A 26,599-nucleotide genomic window follows, 5' to 3' on the forward strand; every position below is an offset into this window, starting at 1 on the left:
CCAGCGCTCCCGGCTCCATCAGTCCCCCCGTGCTGTCGGAGGGGACCCCGCAGGAGCCCCAGGAGCCCCCCACATTGCAGGCGTGCCCCCTCCGTCTGCAAAACCTTCCCCCAGACGTGCTCTGCGGGGACCCGCGGCTCTTTCTCGCCCCCTCGCCCTTCACAGCGCGGCTGCTGCCGCGGCCCCAGGGCTCGCCCCCCCCGCAGAGGAGCCACCTCCAGGTCCAGCCCCTCGAAAGCCCTGCGGAGAGAGGCCGCAAACCACCCTGCGGGGCTCCGGGGCTCTTCTGCCAGGAGCCTGGGCTGCCCCCCTCCCTGAGGCTGAGCCCCCCCGCCCACCTCCGGGCCCGGGCTCTCGCTGCGGCACCCGCAGCGCCCGCCGGCCCTCCTCCGACCGGCGGAGAGGCCTCCGAAGCCCCCGGCCGGCCAGGCAGTGGGCCCGGGGGCACCGCAGCGTACGGAGCTGAGGGAGGCCGCCATCTCGGGGGGGCACCCTGTGAGCTCCGCAGGCTGCCCGCGGGCAAAGCGACAAGCCGGGGGCGGTAGAGATGCTCCCCGCAGGCGAAGGGGAAAGCTGAGGCAGCGCCGGGAGTGGGGGGGGGAGGAGGGAGGGGAAGCCGGGGCGGCCCCGAGGCCGTGGCTCACACCCCAGCTACGAGCCCCGCAGCTCGGCGCCACAGCCCTGAGAGACCCCCCGTAACGCCGCCTGCGGCAGCGGGCGGGAGAGTGGGCGGACAGGCAGGCGGTTGAGCCAATGGCAGGGCGCATCTCGCCTGCCCGCCGGCGGCGAGCCAATAGCGAGGCGCGGGGCGGGGCGAAGCGAGGCGCGGGGCGTGCGGGCGGCGAGCGGGCGGCAGTCGGTGCTGAGGCGCGGGGCGGTGCGGTGCGGGTGGCTCCTCTCGCTTTAACCGCGGCCGCTGCCGGCGCCGTGCCGCTGCCTGCGCTCCCTTATGGAAGAGATGGAAGAGGAGCTGAAATGCCCGGTGTGCGGCTCCTTTTACCGGGAGCCCATCATCTTGCCCTGCTCGCACAACCTGTGCCAGGCGTGCGCCCGCAACATCCTGGTGCAGACCCCGGAGTCGGAGTCGCCTCAGAGCCGCCGCGCCTCGGGCTCGGCCGTCTCCGACTATGACTACCTGGACCTGGATAAGATGAGCCTGTACAGCGAGGCGGACAGCGGCTACGGTTCCTACGGCGGCTTCGCCAGCGCTCCCACCACCCCCTGCCAGAAATCCCCCAACGGCGTCCGCGTCTTCCCGCCGGCCGCCCCGCCGCCCCCCGCCGCCCTGGCCCCGCCGCCGCCCCCGCGCAACGCCTGCCTCACCTGCCCGCAGTGCCACCGCAGCCTGGTGCTGGACGAGCGCGGCTTGCGGGGTTTCCCCCGCAACCGGCTGCTGGAGGGCGTCATCGACCGCTACCAGCAAGGCAGGGCGGCGGCTCTGCGCTGCCAGCTCTGCGAGAAGGCGCCCAAGGAAGCGGCCGTCATGTGCGAGCAGTGCGACGTCTTCTACTGCGATCCCTGCCGCCTGCGCTGCCACCCGCCGCGGGGACCGCTGGCCAAGCACCGCCTGGTCCCGCCGGCACAAGGGCGCGTCAGCCGCCGCCTCAGCCCCCGGAAGATCTCCACCTGCACCGACCATGAGCTGGAGAACCACAGCATGTACTGCGTGCAGTGCAAGAGCCCCGTCTGCTACCAGTGCCTGGAGGAGGGCAAGCACTCCAGCCACGAGGTCAAGGCTCTGGGAGCCATGTGGAAGCTTCACAAGGTGAGACCCGGGCTCGGGGTGGCCTGGGCGGCAGCCCCGCGGTTGGGAGACTGGCGTGCCTCATCCCACGAGGTCCGCCTTGCCTTGGCTGGCAGGGTGGGAGCATCGCCACCCACCCTCTCCCTCACCAGGGCTGTGTTTTGCACCCTTCTTGGGGTGGAGAGTTGCCCCCCCACCCCGCGAAGAAGCAGGCACGGGGTAGGTGATGCTCCCCGCGCATCCCCAGATCGTGCAGGCTCTGGCCCCTGCGAGCTGAGGCTCCCCGAAAAGAGCCGTCGGGGCCTGGGGGTGGATCGGGGACATCTGTGCTGGGGAGCTGGCAGAGCGAGGGGGAGCGATGCTTTCACACCTCCCCTCCTCACCAAAGCCGTGGCGGGGGTGGACGGGGACGCGGCAGCGGGGCGCCGTGGGGTGCTGCTGAGGAAGGGCTGCTGCCTCCTCCCGCACACTGAGTCATTGGGAGGAGGAGGAGGAGGAGGGATGGCAGCGGGCGAGCGGGCAGCGCGGTAGCGGAGCCTTTCGCTGAATACTGATCAGCTCCTCTTGAGCGCACTCACTCCCACACACATCCTCGCTGGAGCGGAGGGTCCCAGCGCTTAAGGCAGGGATGCAGCCGTCATTAGCTTCAGCTCAGCTCAATCCGCCCCGCTCCCTCCCTCTCCCTCCCTCCCTCCCTCCTCGCACCAGTGACCCCCTCGCTGAGGGAACTGGGGCAGAAGTGACTGGGACGCGGGCAGACAGGGCGCAAGGGGATGGGCATCACTCCTCAGATGAACATTGGAATAATTGTCCCCTGCTCCAGCAAATCGGTGCTGGCAAGAGTAGGTGGGGGGAACCTGCAAGGAGGAGCTGGGGAGAGATTGGGAGGTGTGTGATGCCCCCCATGCCATAAGGGGCTCGGCTGGATTGCGTCCCACTCCGTGGAGGATGCAGAGCTCTGTGCCCTGTGTTGGGTCAGTGGGAGCGTGCAGGGACAGGCCCTTGCTTGTCATGAGGCATCACCTCACAGCGTGGGAGGAAAGGGTATGACAGTGCCTGTTGCTGCTGGAAAGAGCTGGTCCTGCCCCCCTTTTACTGGGAGCAGGAACACCTCCTGCACGGCACTCTTACAGAGGTGAAACCCCTGTGCTGGAGAGGTTTTGGTGCCTCTGTCCTTACACATGGGGTGTTGGGGTGCGCCAAGACATGGGTAGCTGCTGACCTGCTCACAGGGGCTCTTGTTCACTCATGTGGTAGTGTGCTGTGAGCTGTTGGATGCTGCGAGCATCTTGCTCCTCTTGCCTGTTACGAAACCCCTGGCTCACTGTGCCAGAGCAGCCTGTTCTCCAGAGTCTGGTCCTCCTGGTCCAGCTCTTGGCAGAGGATGGACCCATTTGGTCTGTACTGACACAGACCAGAGCTGTGTCCATCTCTTGGTGTTCTCCAAACCAAGACAAATCTGATGGGTACTGGACTTTTTCATATGGTTTTGGCTTCGCCTTCCTGCTTGGATTCTGGTTGCACATGTGAGCATCTGGATGATTTCATGTGCAAGTCAGGTTCAGATGACTTCATGTTCAGTCCTTGAACAGGAGAGCTTCTTCTCCTCTGGTTGCTTAGCTTTTCTTTGCAAACACCTTCTGGAAGGGGAGAGCTTTAGCCGTGAAGTGTTTCACTGATGTAGCTGGCAGCCAGAGCACTGTGATGTTGTTTGAACCGATGGTTTTTGTGCAGTTTCTCTCAGATTTTTGGAGATGGGGATGTGGAGTCACACCTGCCTTTAGCCAGCCTGTGCTTCTGCAGGGAGATGAAGTGGCTTTTTGGTATGGCAGCACAGGGGGTTACTGCTGCCTCTCCCATGTCAGGGGAGGGAGAAGAGTCTGTTGAGTCAGTCTTGGTGGTGTGGTGCAGTTGAAAGAGGGGTTTTGGAAGTGCTCCCTGAGATGCTGTGTGGATCGAGGGGGGGGATTGAATTGACATTTGAAGCTTCATCCTGGTTGGGACTGGGCATGAGGAACTCAACCACCTGTGGATTTGAGCTGGTAAACCTCCTGCAGAAGTAGCTGGGTGTCACTTTTCTGAGGGGAACAGTCCTCTGGCAGGAAGACAGACTTAACTAAAGGGGGACTGTCCCTTTTCACCCCATCTCTCTGCTGCAGTGAGTAGTTGTAACGAGTACCTACAACTCGTAGGACAGGACAGTGTCATCAGCACTTGACTTCTCCACGATTACAACACCTCTGAGTGCCAAATGTTCTCCAGGATACATCTGTGCTCCTCATTCTCAACCCAAGGAGGCTGTGATGACCTGGGAGAGCCTTGATGAGCTGCTTGTTCTTGAAAGCAGCATTCACGTGTCGTTACATGATTGCCAGGCCCTCGGCATCGCTGTGAAGTGCCTCCTGCTTCGCTTTGGGAAGGAAACCAAAGGGGTTTTTTTCAGACCTCTCCAGAAACTGCCCCAGTTTTTGCTTGCCTCTGATGGAGTGCTGATTGTGTGGTTCTCCTGCATGATAGGTTCAAAATAATCTGTGCTAAGACACAATCAAACCTCATTGAGGGAGCTGCGATTGCTGAGCCGGCCACAGTTCATGGGAAATCCTCCCTCTTCCTATCGTCCTTCCAGGACAGCTGGTGGGAGAGGGGAGAGTATCCAGAGAAACGTAGAGGAAAATAGGGTTTTAATCTGGATTGTCCCAGTTTTGTAGATGTTTTGCAGCTGTCTGAGTTTTACCCTGGCAAGCTGGAGTGCTGCTTGGTGTGTCGAAGGCAGAAACACAAAATGGAGCTGAGTTGTTTATTCTTTGCTCATTCCCTCTTCCTTTGGCTGGGAAGGGAGTGCAGGCTCAGCAGCCTGCTAACGAGGGGGAGAGATGGGTGGGTGGGTCGATGGACGGGTGGGTGGATACATAGATAGATGTATAGATGTACAAGCAGACTGGAAGGGACCTCCAGTCTCCAGCTGTCTCTGACAACCCCGAAATCCCATCTGTCAGTTGATCAAACTCCATCTTTGAAACACTTTACCCTGGTCAGTTCATGTTGAAAGGTCTCCCAGAAGCTCTTGGTTTCTGGCAGTAGCTGTTAAGCAGATCTGAAAGCTTTCTGGGCTGGGCATTGGTGAGAAGGTGATGTGGAGATGCCTGCCCATCTCTTGTAGGGTGCAGGGTTGTTGCCCAGTGGTGTTACAGCTGGCTGTCTTCTGCTGGGTCCAAGTACTCCTTGCCCCAAGGCTGGACACCCTCCCTGGGGTGGGTCATGCCTGCCAGAAGCTGCTTTTGTCTTTGAGATCAGTACCCCACTGCAGTGAATGTGAACCCAGATTTACTGGGCACAGAAAGAGGCTGAAGAGGTTGGTGGTCCCACAGGACATGGTGATACAAGCTTCTGCTCACTTTTTGTGCAGTCACCTGAGAAACTTCCCTCTGCTTTGGGCTGGATCATGGGTTTTCTTTACAGGAGCTCATGGGCTTCTGCCTCTTTCCTCCACTAGCATCTCTTTCACGTTCCTTTTGCCCAAAACCAAGACTGGAGTAGGACCACCCTCCCCTTTGTCTTCACACTGTCCAGTTCCTCTCATAGCAAAGCAGAAACAGGTCTTACCTTCAGCAGGATCACAGTCACCAGGTTGGAAAAGCCCTTTAAGCTCATCGATTCCAACCGTCCCTGTCCTGTGCTGACCCATATCTCTGAGCACCTCATCTCCCCTCTGTTAAACACACCCAGGGGTGGGGACTCAGCCCCTCCCTGGGCAGCCTGTGCCACAGCCCCACAACTCTGCCAGGGAAGAACTTTTCCCTCCCAGCTGAGCTGACCCTGCCCTGGGGCAGCTTGAGCCCATTGCCCCTTGTCCCATCTCCTGTCCCCTGGCTGGAGAGACCATCGCCCACCTCTCTGCACCCTCCTGGCAGGGCAGGGGAGGTGGGGAGAAGGTCTCCCCTCAGCCTCCTCCAGGCTCAACACCTCCAGCTCCCTCAGCTGCTCCTCAGAGGATTTGCCCTCCAGCCCCTTCCCCAGCCTGGCTGCCCTTCTCTGGACTCGCTCCAGGACCTCAATGTCCTTCTTGTAGTGAGGGGCCCAGAACTGGACCCAGCACTCAAGGTGCCCAGTCCAGGGGCACAATCCCCTCCCCAGACCTACTGGCCACACTGTGTCTGACACAAGCCAGGATGCCATTGGCACACTGCTGGCTCATGTTCAGCCTGCAGTCACCCAACATCCCCAGGTCCTTCTCTGCCTGAAAAAACGCTTCATGAATTTGCATATCACATTTTATCAGTGTTCCTTCAGAGTTCAGCCAACTGCCTCTTTCTTACACCAGTTTCAATCCACAGCTGGCTCTGTGAGGGTCCTTACAAAGAGGAAGCAGCAGCAGTGATGCTCTAAGTCGTGCTGTTGCATCAAACCCACTCAGCTCCACAGCTCAGTCACCACCACGTTTGTCCTGTATCCATCCTGCAGCAACACTTCTTCCATCTTGACGTTGGATTCCCTGGAAACAAGGACCCAGAGACGTGTTTGCTTCGGTCTGTGCTGCTGCCAGCCCCCAGCTCTCTGAATCAGAGCAAGTGTGTCGACACAGTTTCTCACCTGTGAGATTATTTCTCGCCTCCCACAGAGCACAAGCACTTACATGGTTTTGAGGGCTAAAAAAAAACCCCCACCCCACCAAAACCCACCCCCAACCACCCAAATCCTCAACCCACAATGAGTTTTGATTTAAGATTTTGCCCTCTGGCTGCTCAGCAGGATGGATAGGGGGCAGGGAGGGGGAAGCCAAGCATCTCTGCTCTGCTAATGACAGATGACAGCCCAGATCAAGGGGCAGGGAGGTTATTTGATCGCATCGACTGTGTGCATCGTGCTGTGTGCTCCTGGAGCTACGAGCCCGCGGACCGAGGAGTCGATCCAGCTGGGACTTGGGCTTTCTATTGATTTCCTATGGCTGGGTTGTCAGATGGTGAAGGACTCTGTGTGCAGCTCGTAGGAGGTTCCTTACTCCATTTCTGGCTGGCAGGTGCCTTGCCCACATCTTGGCCAGGCAGCCAACTCTGGCAGCAGGTTTCTGGCTTGTATCCTGGATATTTGCTTGTGACAGATGTGACGGAATGGCCTGATGTGGGATCCCTTGATGAGCTGTGAGCAGTGAGTGGGTGCCAGGGGAAGGTCACTGGCTGCTGGGATGTCCTGTCATTGCAGGAATGCATCTGTTGGAGAGGAAGGAAGGAAAGGAAGTATGATCCCACCCCAGAGTCTCAGCCATGTTCTCCTTCCCCACCTCGCAGCCACAGGGCTTCAGCACCCAGGGAGGATCCAGGGACTGAGTAGTGCTGTTTGTTTATTAAATTTTCTTTTACTGACAGAGTTGTCAGGGCCTGGCACAGGCGGCTCAGGAAAGGGGCTGAGTCCCCACCCCTGGGTGTGTTTAAGAGAGGGGAGATGAGGTGCTCAGGGATCTGGTTTAGCACAGGACAGGGACGGTTGGACTGGATGAGCTTAAAGGGCTTTTCCAGCCTGGTGATTCTGTGATATGGTAGAGCCAGATTTGACAGTGGAGGGAGGTGTAAGGAGCTCTATCTGATCACAGAACCCCAGACTGCTTTAGAGTGGAAGGGACCTCAAATCCCACCCTGTGCCACCCTCTGCCGTGGGCAGGGACACAACCCTCTAGCCCAGGCTGCCCAATGCTCCATCCAACCTGGCCTGACAGGGCCTCATTTGAACCCCCCCTGTAATTGAACTAGAGCCATTTTATGGTTCACACGAATCAGCTGGTACCCAGATGCTTCAAGAACCAATGCAGGTGGGTTTTGTTACCCAATAACCCAATTTCTGGTTGGGCAAAAGATAGTTCATTGAGTTGTAGTGCAGCTGTTAATGCACAGTGCAGCACAGCACGAGGAGGGACAGGCAAGCCACCTCTTCTCAGTTGGTATCTTGAGACTCACATGAGTAGGATGTCATGGGGGGGAAATGTCAAAGCTGGTGGAGCTGATTGTGTAGTGCTTTAGCTGCCTTTCAGCTCACCCCTCCTGGGTTTGGTTTCCAGGAGGATGATTGTGCAAGGTCGTTTGTGGCAATTAGCACAGGGCACCTTTCTGCAGGAGCGTTTGGCACCTCGGGTCGTCTCATGATGCATCAGAAGGAACGTTGGGGGGATGATTTGTGTCAGGACTGCAGCAGGCAGCACGTGGTGGGATGAAAGCCCTTCCTGCCATATGGTGCAGAGCTGGCTTCCATAAAGCTGTGAATTGTTACCGTTGTCATCACTCGTGTCAGCTCCAAGGGCCTTGGGCTTTGCAAACCAGTCTATAGCCCCAGAGACATCTGGGAGGGAGGGACAGAGTTTTTAGCAGGGCCTGTAGTGATAGGAGGAGGGGTGATGGCTTTAAACTAAGAGAGAGGAGTCAGGCTAGATATGAGGAAGAAATTTTTTATGATGAAGGTGGTGAGACCCTGGCACAGGGTGCCCAGAGAGGTGGTGGAGGCCCCATCCCTGGAGACATTCAAGGTCAGGCCTGATGGGGCTCTGAGGGATCTGCTCTAGTGAAGATGTCCCTGCTTACTGCAGGGGTGGGACTAGATGAGCTGGAAAGGTCCCTTCCACCCAAACCCTTCCAGGATCCTGTGAGCTTGTGACAGTTGAGCAGTTTGATGCCAGATAGGTGTGAAACAGCAACATGTGCAGAACTTGATAGTCCCAAGATACTGTTAAGGCCCCATGCATATCATGCCATCGAATGCCATTAACCACAGGGATTTGTCCCATCTCCATTCTGTGTGCCTGATGAGAGATGACAGAAACCCAATGACTGACCTAAATATTCTTGCCAATCTGGAGGGTTTTTTGATGGCCCAGCTCCAGATACAGCACCCAGCGTGTGATCTGAACCGCCCGCTGTGGTCCTCCCCAGCACCCAATGAAGTCTGTGTGTCTGGTATCTGAGGGCTTCTTCAAGTAATAGGACAAGAGGAAATGGTCTCAAGTTGTGTCAGGAGAGGTTTAGACTGGATGCTGAGAAAAATTTATTAACTAGAAGAGTAGTCAGGCACTGGACTGGGCTGCCCAGAGAGGTGGTAGGGTCATCATCCCCAGAGGGGTTCAAAACACATGTAGACATGGCACTCCTGGACATATTTGGTTGACATGGTGGAGTTGGGTTGGTGGTTGGACTTGATGATCTTAGAGGAAGCTGGGCTGGTTCAGCCTGGAGAAGAGAAGGCTGTGGGGGGACCTCATTGCAGCCTCCCAGTCCCTGAAGGGAGCAGAGGAACAGGAGGGGAATCAGCTTGTTAAAGGGCAGAGACTGGCAGGACAAGGGGGATGGAGTGAAGCTGGAGGAGGGAAGGGTGAGATGAGAGATTAGGGGGAAGTTCTTTGCAGAGAGAGTGGTGAGGGGCTGGAAGGGGCTGCCCAGAGAGGGGGTGGGTGCCCCATCCCTGGGGGTGTTCAAAGCCAGGTTGGCTGTGGCCCTGGGCAACCTTGTGTAGCTCCAGGCCTGGAGGTTGGTGTCCCTGCCTGTGGCAGGGGGTTGGAGCTCTGTGACCCTTGGGGTCCCTTCCAACCCAGACCAGTCTGGGATTCTATGATTCGATGATTCCATGTTTCATCCCCCAGTCCTGCACAGGCTTTTTGGGGTTATATCATTGGTGGTTATTTCCTACTAATGTCTAAGGGGAGGAAAGGCAACAGCCAGAACATCAACAGGTCAAACTCGTGTTTAATCAGGAGTCTGGGACTGGAGAGGTGGGATGCTGGAGTTCCTCCTCACCCAGCATGTGGGCTGGTGGTTTCCAGCAGAGATCACCAAGGCTGTCTAAAGGGTGCCTAGCAGAGAGTTGTCTTCAGGCCAGGGATGGGACAGTTCCCTTCTAGCAAATGTGTTTTTCACCACCTTGTATGTTAGAAACCCTAAAACAAGTGGGATTTAAACCCTAACAAGTTGAATTGATATTGATGCAGCCACCAAGTGTTAAGCTGTTCCAGAAGAGTTTACATCACAGAGGGTTCCTGAACCCAAGAAAACACCCACTTCACTTGTACATGCCCCAAAATAGATCTGATTTAAATTCAACATAATGAAGCTGGCAGGCCCAGCATCATCACCTGGCGAGAGCGTGCGGTACGGTGTTGGGTTCAGGGGAGCTGGGTTCATTTCCACTGCCTGAGCCTCTGCTGTGATATATGACCTATTAATGAAAGTGCTTACCAGGGATCTGGAGCAGAGTTATGTGCCTAATGACCATCCCTGTGAGAGGCTTTTAACCTCAGCAAAGTGTTTACCCAATCAATATTTATTAGATTGAGGTCAGTTGGTTTAAATAGACGGTTGACTCGGTTATGGTCTGAAGGAGCCAAAAGGTCTCTGAATACAGTATCACAGATGTGTGTTGGGTGTGTAATGTAAGGCCAGGTTCCTCCTCTTTCACTTGTGTGGAGTGGTTCTTGCTGTCAGGATCTGGGTCCAGTTCTGGGCCCCTCACTCCAAGAAGGACATGGAGGTCCTGGAGCGAGTCAGAGAAGGGCAACCAGGCTGGGGAAGGGGCTGGAGGGCAAATCCTCTGAGGAGCAGCTGAGGGAGCTTGGGGTGTTCAGCCTGGAGAAGAGGAGGCTGAGGGGAGACCTTCTTGCTCTCTCCAGCTCCCTGACAGGAGGTTGTGGGGAGCTGGGGCTCAGCCTCTGCTCGCAAATACCCAGGGACAGGAGGAGAGGGAATGGCTGCAAGTTGTGCCAGGGGAGGCTCAGGTTAGAAATGAGGAGACATTTCTCCTCCCAAAGAGCGGTTGGGCATTGGAAGGGGCTGCCCAGGGAGGTGGTGGAGTCACTGTCCCTGGGGGTGTCCAAGGGAAGGTTGGGTGAGGGGCTCAGGTATGTGGGTTAGTGAGTGATAGAGGTGGTAGGGGAAGGTTGAACTAGATGATCTTCGAGGTCTTTTCCAACCTTAATGATTCTGTGAATAACTGTGCTAACAGGAAGGGATTTACACCTTCAGCCTGAGGATGTTGGGATTTCACTCTGGAGGTTTATCTCAGTTGGTAGGTAATTTATCTAACACTTTGTGTAACAGCTTCCCATGTTTGCAGTTTTGCATGTGCATGAATACATTCAGCTACCCCTTCCTTAGGGAGGAGGCTTCAAAGGCAGGTGGCCTCCACTGCACAGCTCTGCATGGGTTGAGGCCTGGGTGAGTATTTTTAATGTATGTGTTGGGTCTGGTGGATAATAGAGTCCATAATTACAGTTCAGGAACACCTCTGGCCCTAGCCAAGGCACATGGAGATGGTAGGATGTGAAGGTGGGTGGGGGAAAGAGGGTCCCTTGTTCCACAGAGGGGGGTTTGGCCCCAGCTCTACACAGCCCTCCACATGCTCTCTGAAGAACACCCACAGGGGGCTGGTTTCCAGGAGCTTTAGTCAGCTGGCTGCATCCTCCTGTGTCCCAGAGATGGGGTCTGTGTGGGGAGTGCTGTGGCTGTGCTGATGGAGGATGTCTCCAAAGAGTGCTGGGAGGAGGACCTGCTCACGTGTCCCTCTGAGTGGGGATTGAAAGGAAGAAGACAAGGACAGGCCTGGACAGGTTTTGCTTAATGAGCTGGTTTTCCCTCCTGTATTCACAGAATCACAGGGGATGGAAGGGACCTGCAGAGCCCATGGGGTCCAACCCCCTGCCAAAGCAGGGTCCCTAGGACAGGGCACACAGGGCGGTGTCCAGACAGGGCTGGAATCTCTCCAGAGAAGGAGACTCCACACCCCCTGGGCAGCCTGTCCCAGGGCTCTGATTTTTGGGGGGGGCAACGGCCACAAGTGGGAGCCCAGGGAATTATACTCAGGGTTGGCTGTGAGTTTTAATAGAACCGTATTTGAAGAAGCCAAAAGCTTCCAAACCCAGGTTTGTCCTGTACATATGGACTGTGAAACTGAGGGGTCACAGCAGGGACACCACAGGAGCTAATTAAGAGTCCGAGCTAATGAGCTCAGGCAGAGGGCTGGGCTAATCCTACTAGAGTAGGTCTGTTGTTCATCCAGCTCCATAGGCTGGAGGTCCCAGCTCAGATGCCTGTGGGAGTCCCAGGATCACAGCCCCCGCTCTAGATGAAGAACTGACTTCTCTTCCCATTCCCACCACAGAAGCAAGTATTGGGTGTATCTGGATTTTTAAAGGGGTCAGCATCACCTGGAGGAAAGAAACCCCACGCATGGTGGGCACATAACCAGGGTCTTGTGCTGGGACTTTGGACTTTGCCTCCCTCCCTTCTTGTCACCTTGTATCTCCTGCCCCTTCCAGCATCCTCTGCTCTGGTGTTCTGCCTCTGCCAGGCTTCCTCTCTCCCAGTTTTTGTGGTGGTCACTGCCCCTTCTCAGCCCAGTTGAGATGTCCCTGTCCTTGCATGGATTCTGCAATGGTGCAGAAGTCTCTTGCACGCCTCAGGCTTTGTCTCATTTGCTATTTCCCAAGCTCATCACACTGGTTGGAGGTAATTGCTGTGTGAACCCTCCCAAAGTCCTACCTGGCTGGAGCTCACATCTATTTCTCATGCATGTTTATGGCCATGACGATACCTTAGAGCTGTTTTAAGTCCTAGTCTCAGTGGTGCTGCCAGACCCCCATTTGCCCATCCAGGGACCTTCACATGATGTGACTTTGCTGGTTTTGACTGGTATGCCCCCAGCTTGGCTTCCCACCCAGCTGGCTGTGCTTCTCAAGGCCTTCCAGGACCAAGTTGATGAGGTGTGGGCTCCCTGTGGGGTGATCCCTGGCCTTGCTGGTGGTGCCTTTGCTGCAGGGAGATGCAGGAGCACAACATCCATCTGTATCCTCCCCACACTGAGACAGGATACTATTTTCTTGAGAATTTTAGAGCTGTTCACTGGATTAGTGGGTCCTTTTCTCCTTGGGCTGGTTTTTCTTTAAGGTCTCAGGAGCACTTCTTTCTTTCCTCTAAAAAAAACCCCCCTCTGTTCCCCAAGGAAATGTGAATGATTTCCCCTCCCATCCCTTGGTACTTCCTGGATTCTTCTTCATAAATAATGATGAATGATTCAGTGAGTCTATTAACTGCTCTCCTCGTGACACCAAGATGTATTGCTGGGCTCCAGTGATTGGAGTATCCTTCAGCCCTGGGTATGGAACCCCCTCTCCTCCTCACTCTCTGTAGATACACTGACAAGTTCTTCATTACTCCCTAATTAGCCATACATCCTTTCTTATTAAAGAATAATTTCTTTTAAAGGCATTAATTATCTCAGCTCTTCCAGAATTATTGATTTAATCTTCCTGGGTTTTTATTAATGGGCCTACAATCCTCTCATCATCCATCCAGTTCGTTTGGTTTGGTTAGCCTTCCCCATAACAAGTCTCCTCCTCCTCCCCTGCCTACACCCTTCCTGGTCTCCTAGTGCCTTCAAGTGCTTTTCTCACTCTCTGCTTCTCTCTGTGGTTTATTTTCCTTGAAAATCTTTGTGTGGTCTCTCGAGAGGCCACTTCAAACACGTCTTCAGAGCTTGAGGCAGTGGGATTTCTGAAGAGCTCGTTCCTGGGTTGCACTGGGAGAGCTGGAAGTTGAAATCACAGAGCCCTGGAAGCTCCTGAGCTGTCAGGGACCCGTAAGGCCCATGGAGCCCAACTCCTGGCTCCACACAGCCCCAGCCCAGGCAGAGTTGGCACTGAGGGCATCATCCAGAGGCTTCCTGTCCTCAGCCCAGGTCAGGCTGTGACTCCTTCCCTGGGGAGCCTGAGCCAGTGTCTGACCCCCCTCTCAGTACAGAACCTCTTCCTCACACCCAGCCTGAACCTCCCCTGGTGCAGCTTCACACGGTCCCCTCGGGTTCTGTCCCTGGTCCCCAAAGAGAGGAGATCGATGCTGCCCCTTCACTCCCCTCATCAGGAAACCACAGACCCCATGAGGTCTCCCCTCAGCCTCCTCTTCTCCAGGCTGAACAATCCCAGGGCCTTCAGCCTCTCCTTGGGACCCTTCCCCTCCAGATCTTTTCCCCATCCTTGCTGCCCTCCTCTGGACACTCCAACATTTTTATGTCCCTCTTGTCCTGTGGTGCCCAAACCTGCCCCAGGACTTGAAGTGAGGCCTCCCCAGGGCCTCAGAGGTCTAAAATCTTTGTGCTTGCTGAATTCACAGCCCCCAGTGCTGCCCTGAACCCTCACTTTGAGCACCTCTGAAGTCCAGCCTTCTGCCCAGAAGCAGTGGCAGTAACTGAAGGAGACAGTTTCTCTAGTCAGTTGAAGCTGAGGCAAGTCCCCCTGGCCTGTGCTTCTTCAAAGAGAAGCAATGCCAAACCTACACCTCCTGGGCACAAGAAGAGCTTCAGTGTGGCCGAGAGCTCCTTGTCTCTCACCTGGGCTGGCTGGGGTTTGTGAGGAGCTGGTGGCTGAAAGCAAACATCAGAAGTGCTGCTCTCCAGAGAGCAGTTCCATCCTGTCAGAGAGGGAAGAAACGAAGCAGAAACGCCAGTCGATCCATATGCATCTTGATTTTCCTTCCCCCCTTCCTCCTCCTCCACCTCCTGCAATCTTCTCAGAAGCAGAGAGCATCAAATTAGTCATCATTTCCTGATGTTCTGTTGCTAGCGACGTCTTGTCTGCCAGCGACTGCTGGGAGAGCAGAGCTCTGCCAGCGTTGGGACTGTCTCAGCTGAGGGGGCTGGCTGGCAAGGGTGGATAAAGCCAATGGCTGAGCCTTCTGTGCATCCCTGGGGAGATGCTCTGCTTGTGCAGGGCTGAGGTGTGATGGTGAAACAGCCCCCCAGCTGTCCCACCTCACAGGGTGTCTTCAGATGGAGCAGAATGTTTCAGGTCCTGTGCTTTGGTCACAACAACCCCGGGCAGTGCTACAGGCTTGGGGCAGGGGCTGGGAAGCTGCAGAGGGGAGAAGGTCCTGGGGGTGTTGGGTGACACTTGCCTGAACATGAGCCAGCAGAGTGCCCGGGTGGCCAAGAAGGCCAAAGGCATCCTGGCTGGTGTGAGGAATAGTATAACCAGCAGGACCAGGGAGCTGATCATCCCCCCTGTGCTCAGCTCTGGTGAGGCTGCACCTCAAGTGCTGGGTCCCGTTCTGGGCCCCTCACTCCAAGAAGGACATTGAGGTCCTGGAGCGAGTCCAGAGAAGGGCAACCAGGCTGGGGAAGGGGCTGGAGGGCAGATCCGCTGAGGAGCAGCTGAGGGAGCTCCGAAAGAGCGGTTGGGCATTGGAAGGGGCTGCCCAGGGAGGTGGTGGAGTCACCGTCCCTGGGGGTGTCCAAGGGAAGGTTGGGTGAGGGGCTCAGGGACGTGGGTTAGTGAGTAACAGAGGTGGTAGGGGGTGGTTGAACTAGATGATCTTCGAGGTCTTTCCCAATGTTCTGATTCTGTGATGCTGAAATGACCGGCATGGCTGTTCTGAGTGCTGTTGCCTGAGGTGCAGCCATCACACAGGGGGTTGTGGCAGAGCTGGAGCTCGCCACTGTTTCCTGGAGATGTGAAAGAGAGCTCAGGACAGCTGCTGGAAGTGCTCAGGTCCCCAGAGCGTGTTTGGCTGCTGGCTCTGGGCATCCTTGTTACACAGAACATCTCAGGAGATTCAATGTCTCGCTCTAGTGCTCATCAGGCACTCAGCCTTAAACACGAGCTTTACAGCTCTGTCCGGGAGCAACACTGAGGAGAAAAACAGGAGCAAAGAAGCTGCCTTCTCTTAAAAACATGTCAGAGAAGCAGGGAGAGGGGGAGTTGCTGTGTGCCCCTGGGTTAGGCAGGCAGCAGTGGTTTTGCTGGAGAGATGATAATGCTTGGTGATTTATTTGGTCAAGCCCCACACACAGTGCAGTCATCGGTGACCTCAGAGGAGAGCAGAAGAAACACCCCAAAAGGGTGATGTGAGCCATCCTGCATGTAGGGGAACGTCAAGCCAACGCAGCCTCAGTGGAGGATGGTGATGGTGTGGGGCACCCAGGCATGGAGGTGGTCACAAACCGTGGTCATAGCACGTAGGGAGAGCGGCTGGAGTGAGAGCAGGGGAAAGAGTGAGGTGGGTATGCATGGGGAGGAGAAGAGGAGGTTGGAGAGGGGGATTGTGATGGTCTTCTAGCCTACAGCGGGCTGTTGCAGGCTTGGAAATGGGATTAAATTGTCCCAGAGCTGGCTTTGTGAGTGGGGATTTTGGCATAGGGGCCATGGCCAGAATTAGTGTGAAGGACCTGAAATACCTCCTTCTTCAACAGCTATCAGCCAGTATCCCATCAGGGAGCATTGGAGTGGAAAAGATGGCCTAAGGCATTTAGGTTTGAGGCAGGGATGGGGAAGACCAACTGTGGGCTATGGAGTAGTTGGGTTGGAAGGGGCCTCTAAAGGTCATCTAGTCCAACCCCTTCAGCACTGATGCTGTTTCCTTCAGCACATGCTGGTCTGCTTTCCACAGGGGCAGATCATAGAATCCCAGACTGGTCTGGGTTGGGAGGGACCCCAAGGGTCACAGAGCTCCAACCCCCTGCCACAGGCAGGGACACCAACCTCCAGGCCTGGAGCTACACAAGGTTGCCCAGGGCCCCAGCCAACCTGGCCTTGAACACCCCCAGGGATGGGGCACCCACCCCCTCTCTGGGCAGCCTGTTCCAGCCCCTCACCACTCTCTCTGCAAAGAACTTCCCCCTAATATCTCATCTCACCCTTCCCTCCTTCAGCTTTAGTCAGATGATTAAAAGCAAATAGCCAGAAGGAACATGACAGAGAAAAACAAGGGTCTTGTAGTTGTGAGGGACTTTAGGTGTGCCCCAGGGAAGATCTGAGTGGGAGAGGAGATCCCTTTTGCTACGCTGCTTCAGTTGGGAAACTTTTGGGTCTACCAGCTCATCGTCAGAGGCTGCAGCATCGAGGGTTTGTTAGGAAGTGCCAGCAGATGGACTGTCTGTGAGACTGAGATGCAACCCTGCTCTGTGGAGAGGCCAGGGGGATACGTGTGCTTCCTGCCATTGAAGGGAAGGCCCATGTGTTGATAGCCATAGGGAATGAGAAGCCATCTCCCATCTGTGTCTTGGAAAACCTCCCTTCAGCTAAGTCCAAGAGTGCTTGCTGATGTGCTGGGAAATCCCAGTTCTGGGCAGCAGCCAAAGAGTCAAAGGGCTGTGAAATGTGAGGCTGGGAGCTCCAAAAGCTGCCGTACGTCCCCAGCTGGGTTCAGCTGCCTGGTGAGATCCTGCACAGGAGTGACAGCACTCAGAGCCACGGGGTTACTACAGCTCTGGGACCTGTTTGGTGTCAGCCAGCGTGTTGCTGCTGTTTGAAAGCTGTGTGAAGCCCATAGAATCCCAGACTGGTCTGGGCTGGAAGGGACCCCAAGGATCACAGAGCTCCAACCCGCTGCCACAGGCAGGGCCACCAACCTCCAGGCCTGGAGGTACACAAGGTTGCCCAGTGCCCCATCCAACCTGGCCTTGGACACCCCCAGGGATGGGGCACCCAACCCCCTCTCTGGGCAGCCCCTTCCAGCCCCTCACCACTCTCTCTGCAAAGAGCTTCCCCCTAATATGCATCTAACCCTCCCCTCCTTCTTCACTCCATCCCCCTTGTCCTGCCAGTCTCTGCCCTTTAACAAGCTGATTCCCCTCCTGTGTCTCTGCTCCCTTCAGGGACTGGGAGGCTGCAATGAGGTCCCCCCACAGCCTTCTCTTCTCCAGGCTGAACAAGCCCAGCTCCCTCAGCCTCTCTTCATAGAGGCTTGACCTCCCTTCTCCTTCAGGCTCAAGGAGTGCCAGAGGGCTGGAGTCCATCCAGAAGAAAATGAGCTCCCCAGGGACCGCTCTGAAATGCTCTCACTTATGCAGAACAAATGAGCACTATGGGAAGGACGGACAGAAAAGGTCAAGGAGCTTTAAACCCACTTCCAAGTGGGTCAGTAGTAGGGAAAGGTTTGGGTCTTGCTGTATTGGAATGGCACAAACTACTGCTGCATCCTCTTTAGTCAAAGATATATGGGGGATGTTCCTGTGAGTGGTGAGTGAAGTCCCACCAAGCAAATCCTGTCTCCTTAGACAGGGTGTGTTTGTCACAGTGTGTGGGGAAAAAAAGGTAAGGGAGTAGAGAAACTGGAGGGGAATCAGCAGGCACCCCCAGTGACAGCAGGAGGTCAATGGCTGTACCCACCCTCTCCCCTGACTGCTTTCCATCCAAGAAAGACCTTCTCCAGCTCAGCCCCAGGCTGCTCCTCAAGCAGGAGGCCACAGCACAGCTCTGTGGTGCCGCTGGAGAGCCTCCTCCAGCCGCAGCCTGTGCAGTGCTGGGCACACAATGGGACGCAGAGCCGTGCTGCTGGTGTGGTGCTCAGCTCTTGCATGGGGAGTTCTGACCCCATTGCTCCACCAAAGGATCCCAAAGCACCACCAGACACACTGTCCTCCTCTCTTCCCTCGTCACGCCGGCGCCCGGAGCTCTCAACGACCTGGACGTGTTCCCATCTCTCTCCGGTTTCTGGATCTCTCTAATTGGATTCAGCTCGTTTCATCTCCCTCCCCCTGTGCTGGCAGCAGCTGCTGCAGGAGCTGGGAAGCCTGGCAGAAGCCATTCCCAGCGGCACTGTCCCTCAGCAGATGAGGAGGGGAGGCAGGGCAGGGGGATGCTGCTGGCCTACTCAACTCCTCCAGCCGTGAGGGGAACGGGCTCCAGTGGCTGGGAACCCAGGGGAGTAGGACCTGGCCCTGTCACTCTGTGCCCAGGGCTCAGAGCCCATGGAACAGCCTTGGTGGCTGCAGTGACAAGACTGCTCTTTGCTGTGGGGTGGTTTGCTTCAGCACACAGCCCTCTGAGGGCTGGGGAGCAGCAATGGGTGCTTAAACCTCCTTTTCCCACAAATACAAGAAGGTGGTGGGTTCCCAGCTCCTCCAAAGGCCAGTGGCATCCTGGGCTGTGTCACCAGAAGTGCGGCCAGATGGAGGGAGGGGATTGTCCCCTTCTGTTCCAGTTCTGTCCAGCTCTGGAGCCATCAGCACAAGAAGGACATGGACCTCTTGGAGTTGGTCCAGAGGAGGTCACAAGGATGATCTGAGAGCTGGAGCACCTCTCCTATGGAGACAGGCTGAGATAGTTGGGCTGGTTCAGCCTGGAGAAGAGAAGGCTGTGGGGAGACCTCTGAGACCCTTCCAGCCCCTGAAGGGACCTACAGGAAAGCTGGGAAGGGCTGTTTGTAAGGGCATGGGATGAGGGGCGATGGTTTAAACTAGAGTGGGGCAGGGTTAGATGAGACCCAAGGAAGTTCTTCACTCTGGGGGTGGTGAGACCCTGGCACAGGGTGCCCAGAGAGGTGGTGGAGGCCCCATCCCTGGAGACATCCAAGGTCAGGCTGGATGGTGCTCTGAGGGATCTGCTCTAGTGGAGATGTCCCTGCTCACTGCAGGGGGTTGGACTAGAGGGACCTTGAAGGTCCCTTCCCACCTAATCATATGATTCTGTGATCCTATGAAAGAGGAGCTCTATGCTTACTCTGCCTGCAGAGTGCCCCTCTAGCAAAGGCCTATCATGTCTGCATGGGGATGTGGCTGTAAGTGCTGGTCCAGGAGAGCATCAGGACGTGGCATGTCACTGCTGGACCATGCCTTGCAGGGGAGGGAGCCTGGGGAAGCCATAGCTCAGCCATGAGCTGCCTTCCACCAGCCTCATTCATCTCCAGAAACACAACAATGCTGACACACAGCAAATGAGCCCTGTGCTTCCAGGGGGGGTTGGAAATGCCTCACAACAGCAGCTATAGATCAGCGTGCTCCCTGCTGGGTCACAAGTGCTCAGCCATCATTAGGATGTGTTAACAGGAGCTCTGTGATGGGCTGGGTTGCATTGGGATCCTCACCTCACCTCTTCCACCCAAAACATCTCCTCTTTTCCTCCCACTGACCTAGAAGGGGTTCTCCTGGAGCTCACCAAGTGCAGCTGGAGCAGGACTGAGTCCAAAGTATCTCTTCTCCTGAAACAGAGTTCCTGACTGGTTTGGGTGAGAAAGGATCTCAAAGATCATCCAGGTTCCCCCCCCTTGCCATGGGCAGGGACACCCTCCAATAGCACAGGTTGCCCAAAGCCCCATCCAACCTGGCCTTGAACACTGCCAGGGAGGGGAAGTGTAGAGCATAGACCTCAGCATCATGTCGCCCTACAGATCTCTGCCAACCACTCCACAATATTCAGCCTTGTTTAAATCGCTTCTCACCCGCACCTTGTTTGCCCCCACGTGTCCCCTGGGCAGTTACCTTGTGCTTTTCTCAGCACCCTTGTAAGAGAGCTGGCAGTTCTCTCTCTGATTCCAAAGGGACTTGCCTTAGCTTTGCCAGTGAACAGAGAAGATGATTTGTTGTTGAGTGTTAATGAAGCAAACCAGGAATTAATTGGACAATATCAAAGAGCTGTTACTAATACCTTGGTGCTCACGTTTCTTCTCCCTAAAAATCAAAGCAAGGACTATATCCCATATCAAGGGAAGGACAGAGCATCCTCATTCCATCCTCACAGCAAGGAACCATCAGCATGGAGCAGCCCAGGCTGTTACATACCTCTTGTATTTGTTTAGTCCAGGAGCTAGGATAGCCAAGCAAGCTGCCAGGTGGGAACTGACCCAGTGTCCCTGTGTGCAAAGCTGGCCTTCACCCACTTCCAAGGAGTCATCCTGGATCTGCCCTTCACCAGGGGCTAAGCTAAACCAAGGCTGATCCCCCAGCAGCAGTTGAGACATAGGTGGTCACCACAGCTCCAGTCATATCTAATAACTTCATGTGGTGTCCCCACGTTTTGGGAAACAAGCTACCAGCGGGTTATCTCACGGGCCACTTGGCAGCCCTGTGTTCTGCTGATGAGTTCCACATGCCTGATTGTTTGCCCCTTGAAGATTGGGCACCACCAGGATACTGAAAGTTGGGGGTTCAGGCCCTTCCTGTGCTCGTACAGATGGACTGATGGACTTTGCCACAGCAGCTGCAGGTTCTAACTGGTAAATAGAACACACAAGAGCTGGGGGTGTTGGGTGGCTGCAGGCTGAACGTGAGCCAACAGTGTGCCTGGGTGGCCAAGGAGACCAACAGCATCCTGGCTGTGTCAGACCAAGCGTGGCCAGTGGAACCAGGGCAGGGATCATGCCCATGTACTGGGGACTGGTGAGGCTGCACCTTGAGTGATGGGTCCACTTTGGAGCCTCTCACCATAAGAAGGACATGGAGGTCCTGCAGTGTGTCCAGAGAAGGGCAACCAGGCTGGGGAAGGGGCTGGAGGGCAAATCCTCTGAGGAGCAGCTGAGGGAGCTGAGGGTGTTCAGCCTGGAGGAGGCTGAGGGGAGACCTTCTCCCCACCTCCACTGCCCTGCCAGGAGGGTGCAGAGAGGTGGGCGATGGTCTCTTCAGCCAGGGGACAGGAGATGGGACAAGGGGCAATGGGCTCCAGCTGCCCCAGGGCAGGGTCAGCTCAGCTGGGAGGGAAAAGTTCTTCCCTGGCAGAGTTGTGGGGCTGTGGCACAGGCTGCCCAGGGAGGGGGCTGAGTCCCCAGCCCTGGGTGTGTTTAACAGAGGGGAGATGAGGTGCTCAGGGATCTGGTTTAGGACAGGGATGGTTGGACTGGATGAGCTTAAAGGGCTTTTCCAACCTTGTGATTCTGTGGAGAAACTCACCATGAATTCAGCATCACCTAGGGCAAGGCTGGGAGGAGGCAGAGCAGGGGATCCCACACAGGAGGCAGTGAAAGTGTTTTACCAAGGTCACGCTGGAAAAGAATATATCCTTGTTTGATTTCCATCTGGGAGCCTTTGAGTCAGCTCTGCCTGCCCAGGAAATACACTGCCCCAGTGTCTGCGGGAACAGAGACAGCGGCCGGGGCCGTCTGTGCGCCCAAGAGCCTGAACCAGGGGCTTCAGTTTGGTACTGGGTGCTTCAGTTCCTGGCTGGTTGTTGTAAGGGATGGGGATCTCAAAGAAGCAGGGGATCCTGAGGAAGCAGGGGATCTCAAAGAAGCCAGGGATCCCATGAAACACAGGGCGTGGGTGTGGACAGAGGCACTTACCCGCATACTGAAGGGTTGGTTAGGCCAGCACAGTGTCACAGCAGGCAGGAATCCTGGTGACATCCAGGCTGACGTGGGGTGCACAGATGTCTGTGGTGTCCAACCTGAGCTCTCAGGGCTTGTTCTTCATGGGGACAGCCTTGGGGACCGTGCCATGCCCAGCCTGGGCAGCTCCTTAGCGCAGGGGAGGATGGATGTGGTTCCAGGTGCCAGATTTCCCCTTGATAGGCAGTGAGTGACTGGGGGTGGGCAGGAACGAGTGGAACCAACCTGGGCTGAGCTGATAAGGCCCCTCAGACTCTGGTTTCTGCTCTGTGCTGCAACACCCAGAACAGCTTTGCTGGTATCAGAGCTATAAGAAAATAAGTAGCTTTAACAAAACCCTGCCTGCTGGCAGGCAGCAGCCTGGCTTTGGGGCTTGGTGTGGGGCAAACCCCACCATATAGCCAGCCCCAGTTCATGGGGGGGCTGCTGACAGCCTGTCTGCCTGCCAGAGGGGACCTGAAGGTTTTTGCCTGGCTGAATTCTCCAGTGCCTCCATCCTGGGAGGGTCCACAGTCCCTTCTGCAGTGGGGCTTTCCCCTGCCAGCTTTGGCAGGGGAGATGACAGCAGGGGAGATGACAGGGGGCTGCGGGGGGAAAATACCCTCTACGCAGTCTGTGTCCCCGGGGATGCTGAGCACCCTCAGCACCCGCTGCTGCCTGTGGGTGCTGGGTGCTCTGCTGCTCTGTGCAGATCGATGCCAGGTTGGACCCTTGTGCCCCCACCTCCCCAACCCTCCACATCCCTCATGGTTGGAACTGAAGAGGGTGTTGCTCGGCTGTGGTGGCACCGCCACGGAAGGGTGACACCCAAAGTGTCCCCATCTCAGGTGTCCTCCTTCCTAGGGTTCTGCCTGGGGTGCAATGACAAGGGGCTGCGTGTTCCCCCCAGGAGGACCCACCAGGATCCAGGATTAACGAGAGCGGCTGCAGTGGCATCTCTGCCTCTTCCAGAGACGCAGGGGCCCCTCCCCAGGCGCTGGAATTAACTCCCATGTCAATACAAACTGCCCCAGAGATAATCCTCTCTACGGCTGCCTGTCCACCCCCCAAGAAGGCCAGCCTGCCTTGCACGTGTGGAGGATCATCTTGTCTGCTTTGCAGACCCCAGCTGCCCTCCAGGCTGCTGCAGAGGCAGCGGGAGCAGCCCAGCACCGAGACAGCACCCCTCCTATCTTAATAGCTGACATTTCATCTTCCTCCCACGGAACTGGGAGGAGATCTGAGGCCCCCAGCATGCAGTGGCAGTGATCACTGCCTCCCCATCCCTTGCTCCCCCTGGCCTTGTCTGCAGCAGGGGGAGCAGGAACTGTTCCCAGGGTTCATTTCCAGCTGGCATCTTGCACCCAGGAGCTTTGCTCCCAAACCTGGCTCCGTGGGTGGGTACATGTGTCCTGACAACAAGCATAGGCTCTGCTCTCTGGTCCTTTATTTGTGGCTTTATGTCAGGCCAGGAGCACATCCTTCCCATCTTTCCCATGGCTCCTGAGCTGGAGCCATGTCAAACATGCAGCAGCAGAAGGGTGCTGTGCTTGGAGAGGGGTGATTCAGCCCTGGATGAGCATCCAGCCTGGGGGAGCGGGCGCTGGTGGCCAGCCGTGCTGAGGGGAGTTTATGGGTGTTAGGTCATGCTGAGAGGGGTTTTGGGGTCTCAGTGGGCAGCAGGTTACCCAGGAGCTGGCAGTGTGCCCCCCAGCCAGCCCTGTCCTGTGTGCATTGAGCTGGGCCAGGGAGGGATGGTCCTGCTCCGCACTGCACTGGGGAGGCCTCACCTCCAGTCCTGGGGCAGGTTTGGGGTGCCACAGGACAAGAGGGACATAAAACTATTGGAGAGTGTCCAGAGGAGGGCAGCAAGGATGGGGAAGGGTCTGGAGGGGAAGGCTTATGAGGAGAGGCTGAAGGCCCTGGGATTGTTCAGCCTGGAGAAGAGGAGGCTGAGGGGAGACCTCATGGGGTCTGTGGCTTCCTGATGAGGGGAGTGAAGGGGCAGCACTGATTTCCTCTCTTTGGGGACCAGGGACAGAACCTGAGGGGACCGTGTGAAGTTGCACCAGGGGAGGTTCAGGCTTGGTGTCAGGAAGAGGTTCTGTACTGAGACGGGGAACGGGAACTGGCACAGGCTCCCCAGGGAAGGGGTCACAGCCCTGAGCTGGGCTGAGGGCAAGAAGCCTCTGGATGATGCCCTCAGTGACAGCTCTGCCTGGGCTGGGCCTGTGCGGAGCCAGGAGTTGGGCTCCATGGGCCTTACGGGTCCCTGACAGCTCAGGAGCTTCCAGGGCTCTGTGGTTCAGTGAATTCAGCCCTGTGCTCTGTTCCTGTCCCCTGCCTTGGCTCAAAGTGAGTTTTCAGCCACAGACCCAGTCTGGCTCTGCTCACCCTGCAGCCACAGAGCATCACTCGCCTGTGGTACTCTGCATCCCTGCCAGCAGCACACTGGGATGGGCCTGGGAGGGAGCACTGGTCTCCAGCTTCCACAGCTGTTTGCTGCCCCATTGCTCTCCCAGTTCTGTGATTCAGCCCAGGCTGCAGCTCCCAGCAGAGCTCCTGGTTTCTCATCTTGGGTAGCGTTGAATCCAAAAGCCAGGCTTTCCTGGCTGGAGCCAAAAGCCAATTAGCAGGGGTTTAGCGTCGTCAACTTCCTGACTGAATGCAAGTTTTAATTAAACATCCTATTTTAATTAGTCAGGCATCACGTACAGTGAGCTTGCCCCTGTACCAGAGGCTGCAGTTGCTGGGCTTTAATTAAAAGAAAGCAGCACGTGACCTCAGCTCCAGCATCTGGGACAGCTCCTCACCCTTTGCAGGGTACAGGCAGGGCAGCTGGACACAGCATCTGTTCTCACCATGGCTTAGTCCTCTTTTACCTCTGTATGGAGGCGTAGAAACTGCCTGGGAGATGGTTTGGTTGGAAGAAGAGAAGAAACAGGAGCTGGTTGCAACAGTTGGGATGTTGGAGCAGTGCTGAGCTCTAGGTGTCATGCTGAGAGCTCTTTTGGGTTGAGTTTTCTGTCCTGGGGTAGTGGCACCTTATCCATCCGTGGCTGGTAAGGAGGTGCAGTCATCTGAAGGCTTGGGTGCAGGTGGCTTTTGAGGCAGGCATGGTCTGCAGCAGCCCAGGAGATGGCTTTCATGGGGCATGCACCTAGAATCACAGAATCATTTGGGCTGGGAAAGCCTTTTAGATCATTGAGTCCAACCATTAACCTGATTTTAAGCTGTGAACTCCTTGCTAAATGACCTTGTGGGTGCTAGAAGGGGTCTACAGGGAGAAAGGATGGTTCTGTGGAAGAGAAAGCCAAGGGTGTTACACAGGCTACATGAAAGCCCTGCCAATCTCCTCAGGTTCTTCCCCTCAGCCTCCTCTTCTCCAGGCTGAACACACCCAGGGGTGGGGGACTCAGCCCCTCCCTGGGCAGCCTGTGCCACAGCCCCACAACTCTGCCAGGGAAGAACTTTTCCCTCCCAGCTGAGCTGACCCTGCCCTGGGGCAGCTTGAGCCCATTGCCCCTTGTCCCATCTCCTGTCCCCTGGCTGGAGAGACCATCACCCACCTCTCTGCACCCTCCTGGCAGGGCAGGGGAGGTGGGGAGAAGGTCTCCCCTCAGCTTCCTCTTCTCCAGGCTGAACACCCCCAGCTCCCTCAGCTGCTCTTCAGAGGATTTGCCCTCCAGCCCCTTCCCCAGCCTGGTTGCCCTTCTCTGGACTTGCTCCAGGACCTCAATGTCCTTCTTGTAGTGAGGGGCCCAGAACTGGATCCATCACTCGAGGTGCAGCCTCACCAGTGCCCAGTTCAGGGGCACAATCCCCTCCCCAGACCTACTGGCCACACTGTGTCTGACACAAGCACCCCAGGGATGTTCTCCAGTGCCAGAGCCTGCGAGTGGGTTGGGGCTGGAAACAGGAGTGAGGGTTCCTCTCTCTCCTCAGTACCCAGTGCTAGCTAACTGGGTTTTTCCCAGTATGCCAGATGGAGCTGTCACACCGAGCTGGCTCTGCCAATCCAGCATCCAATGCCGGCTGGTACCCGACAGCTCCTGAAAGAACAGTCTCAGCGAGGTGAACCTGGAGAAGCTCCACCACTGGGTGAACCTGAAGAAGCTCCATTGCTGGCAGCTGATTAAACAGGAGCAGGACCAGCCCAGCTCCATCTGAGGGAGGATGCAGAGTTTAAAATGGTCCTTTTCTCCTCTTCTCCCAGCTTTCCCAGCTCCACCGAGCCACCAGCCTTATGCAGCAACCGCCCTCACCCAGGATGTGGGACAAGGGAGAATCAGAGAGTGACAGAAATCCCTTTGTCAGCCTGGGGAGGAGGGTTTCAGAGCTATTAGTGAGCACAAAGAGGGGACAGATTCCCTCTCCGGGGATGGAGATTTAAATGCTTAGCTCCCATTAAGGCTGATGTGAATTACAGAGGTTCTCCTCTTACTGCCTTGAAACAAGAGCATTGAAAAAAAGAGGCCAGCTCTCTGCAAAGAACATATTCACTTGATTTTAAGATGCTGCTAAATGGGATTTTTTCTTCATTTCACACTCATTAATTCCCCTGCCTGTGCTAACTCGGGGTGGGACTTTGCTCCGGTCCAGCGCGTGTGAGCTGGCAAGCCTGTGTGCTGGAGGATGCATCTGGGTGCTCTGCTCTGGGTGAGGGGATGATGATGGTCCCCAGAGTGGGATTTCCAGCCCCAAAGACTTAATTTCTATGTGGAGATGTGAAGTTTGATGCCCCAGCTTTCCACAGGGAGGGGGGGATCCTTCCAGTACATGTCAGAAACATTAACAGCAGCATTTCACTCGATCCAGGGCA

At 56.2% G+C, this 26,599-nt stretch overlaps 1 protein-coding gene across 2 annotated transcripts in view; it reads left to right on the forward strand.

Annotated features, from left to right (window-relative positions):
• Positions 1–949: 949 nt before the first annotated feature.
• The window catches only part of TRIM9 (tripartite motif containing 9), a gene marked incomplete at both ends in the record, with an annotated part of 53,564 nt that continues 27,914 nt past the window's right edge, over positions 950–26,599 (forward strand). For both annotated transcript variants that reach the window (XM_084270633.1, XM_084270634.1), the window contains one exon: positions 950–1,765. In XM_084270633.1, the coding sequence (XP_084126759.1) occupies positions 950–1,765 (816 nt within the window). The remainder of the gene's footprint in view (positions 1,766–26,599) is intronic.

This window comes from Gallinula chloropus (assembly GCF_964237585.1).
Source record: "Gallinula chloropus genome assembly, chromosome: 14".
Taxonomy (NCBI): domain Eukaryota; kingdom Metazoa; phylum Chordata; class Aves; order Gruiformes; family Rallidae; genus Gallinula; species Gallinula chloropus.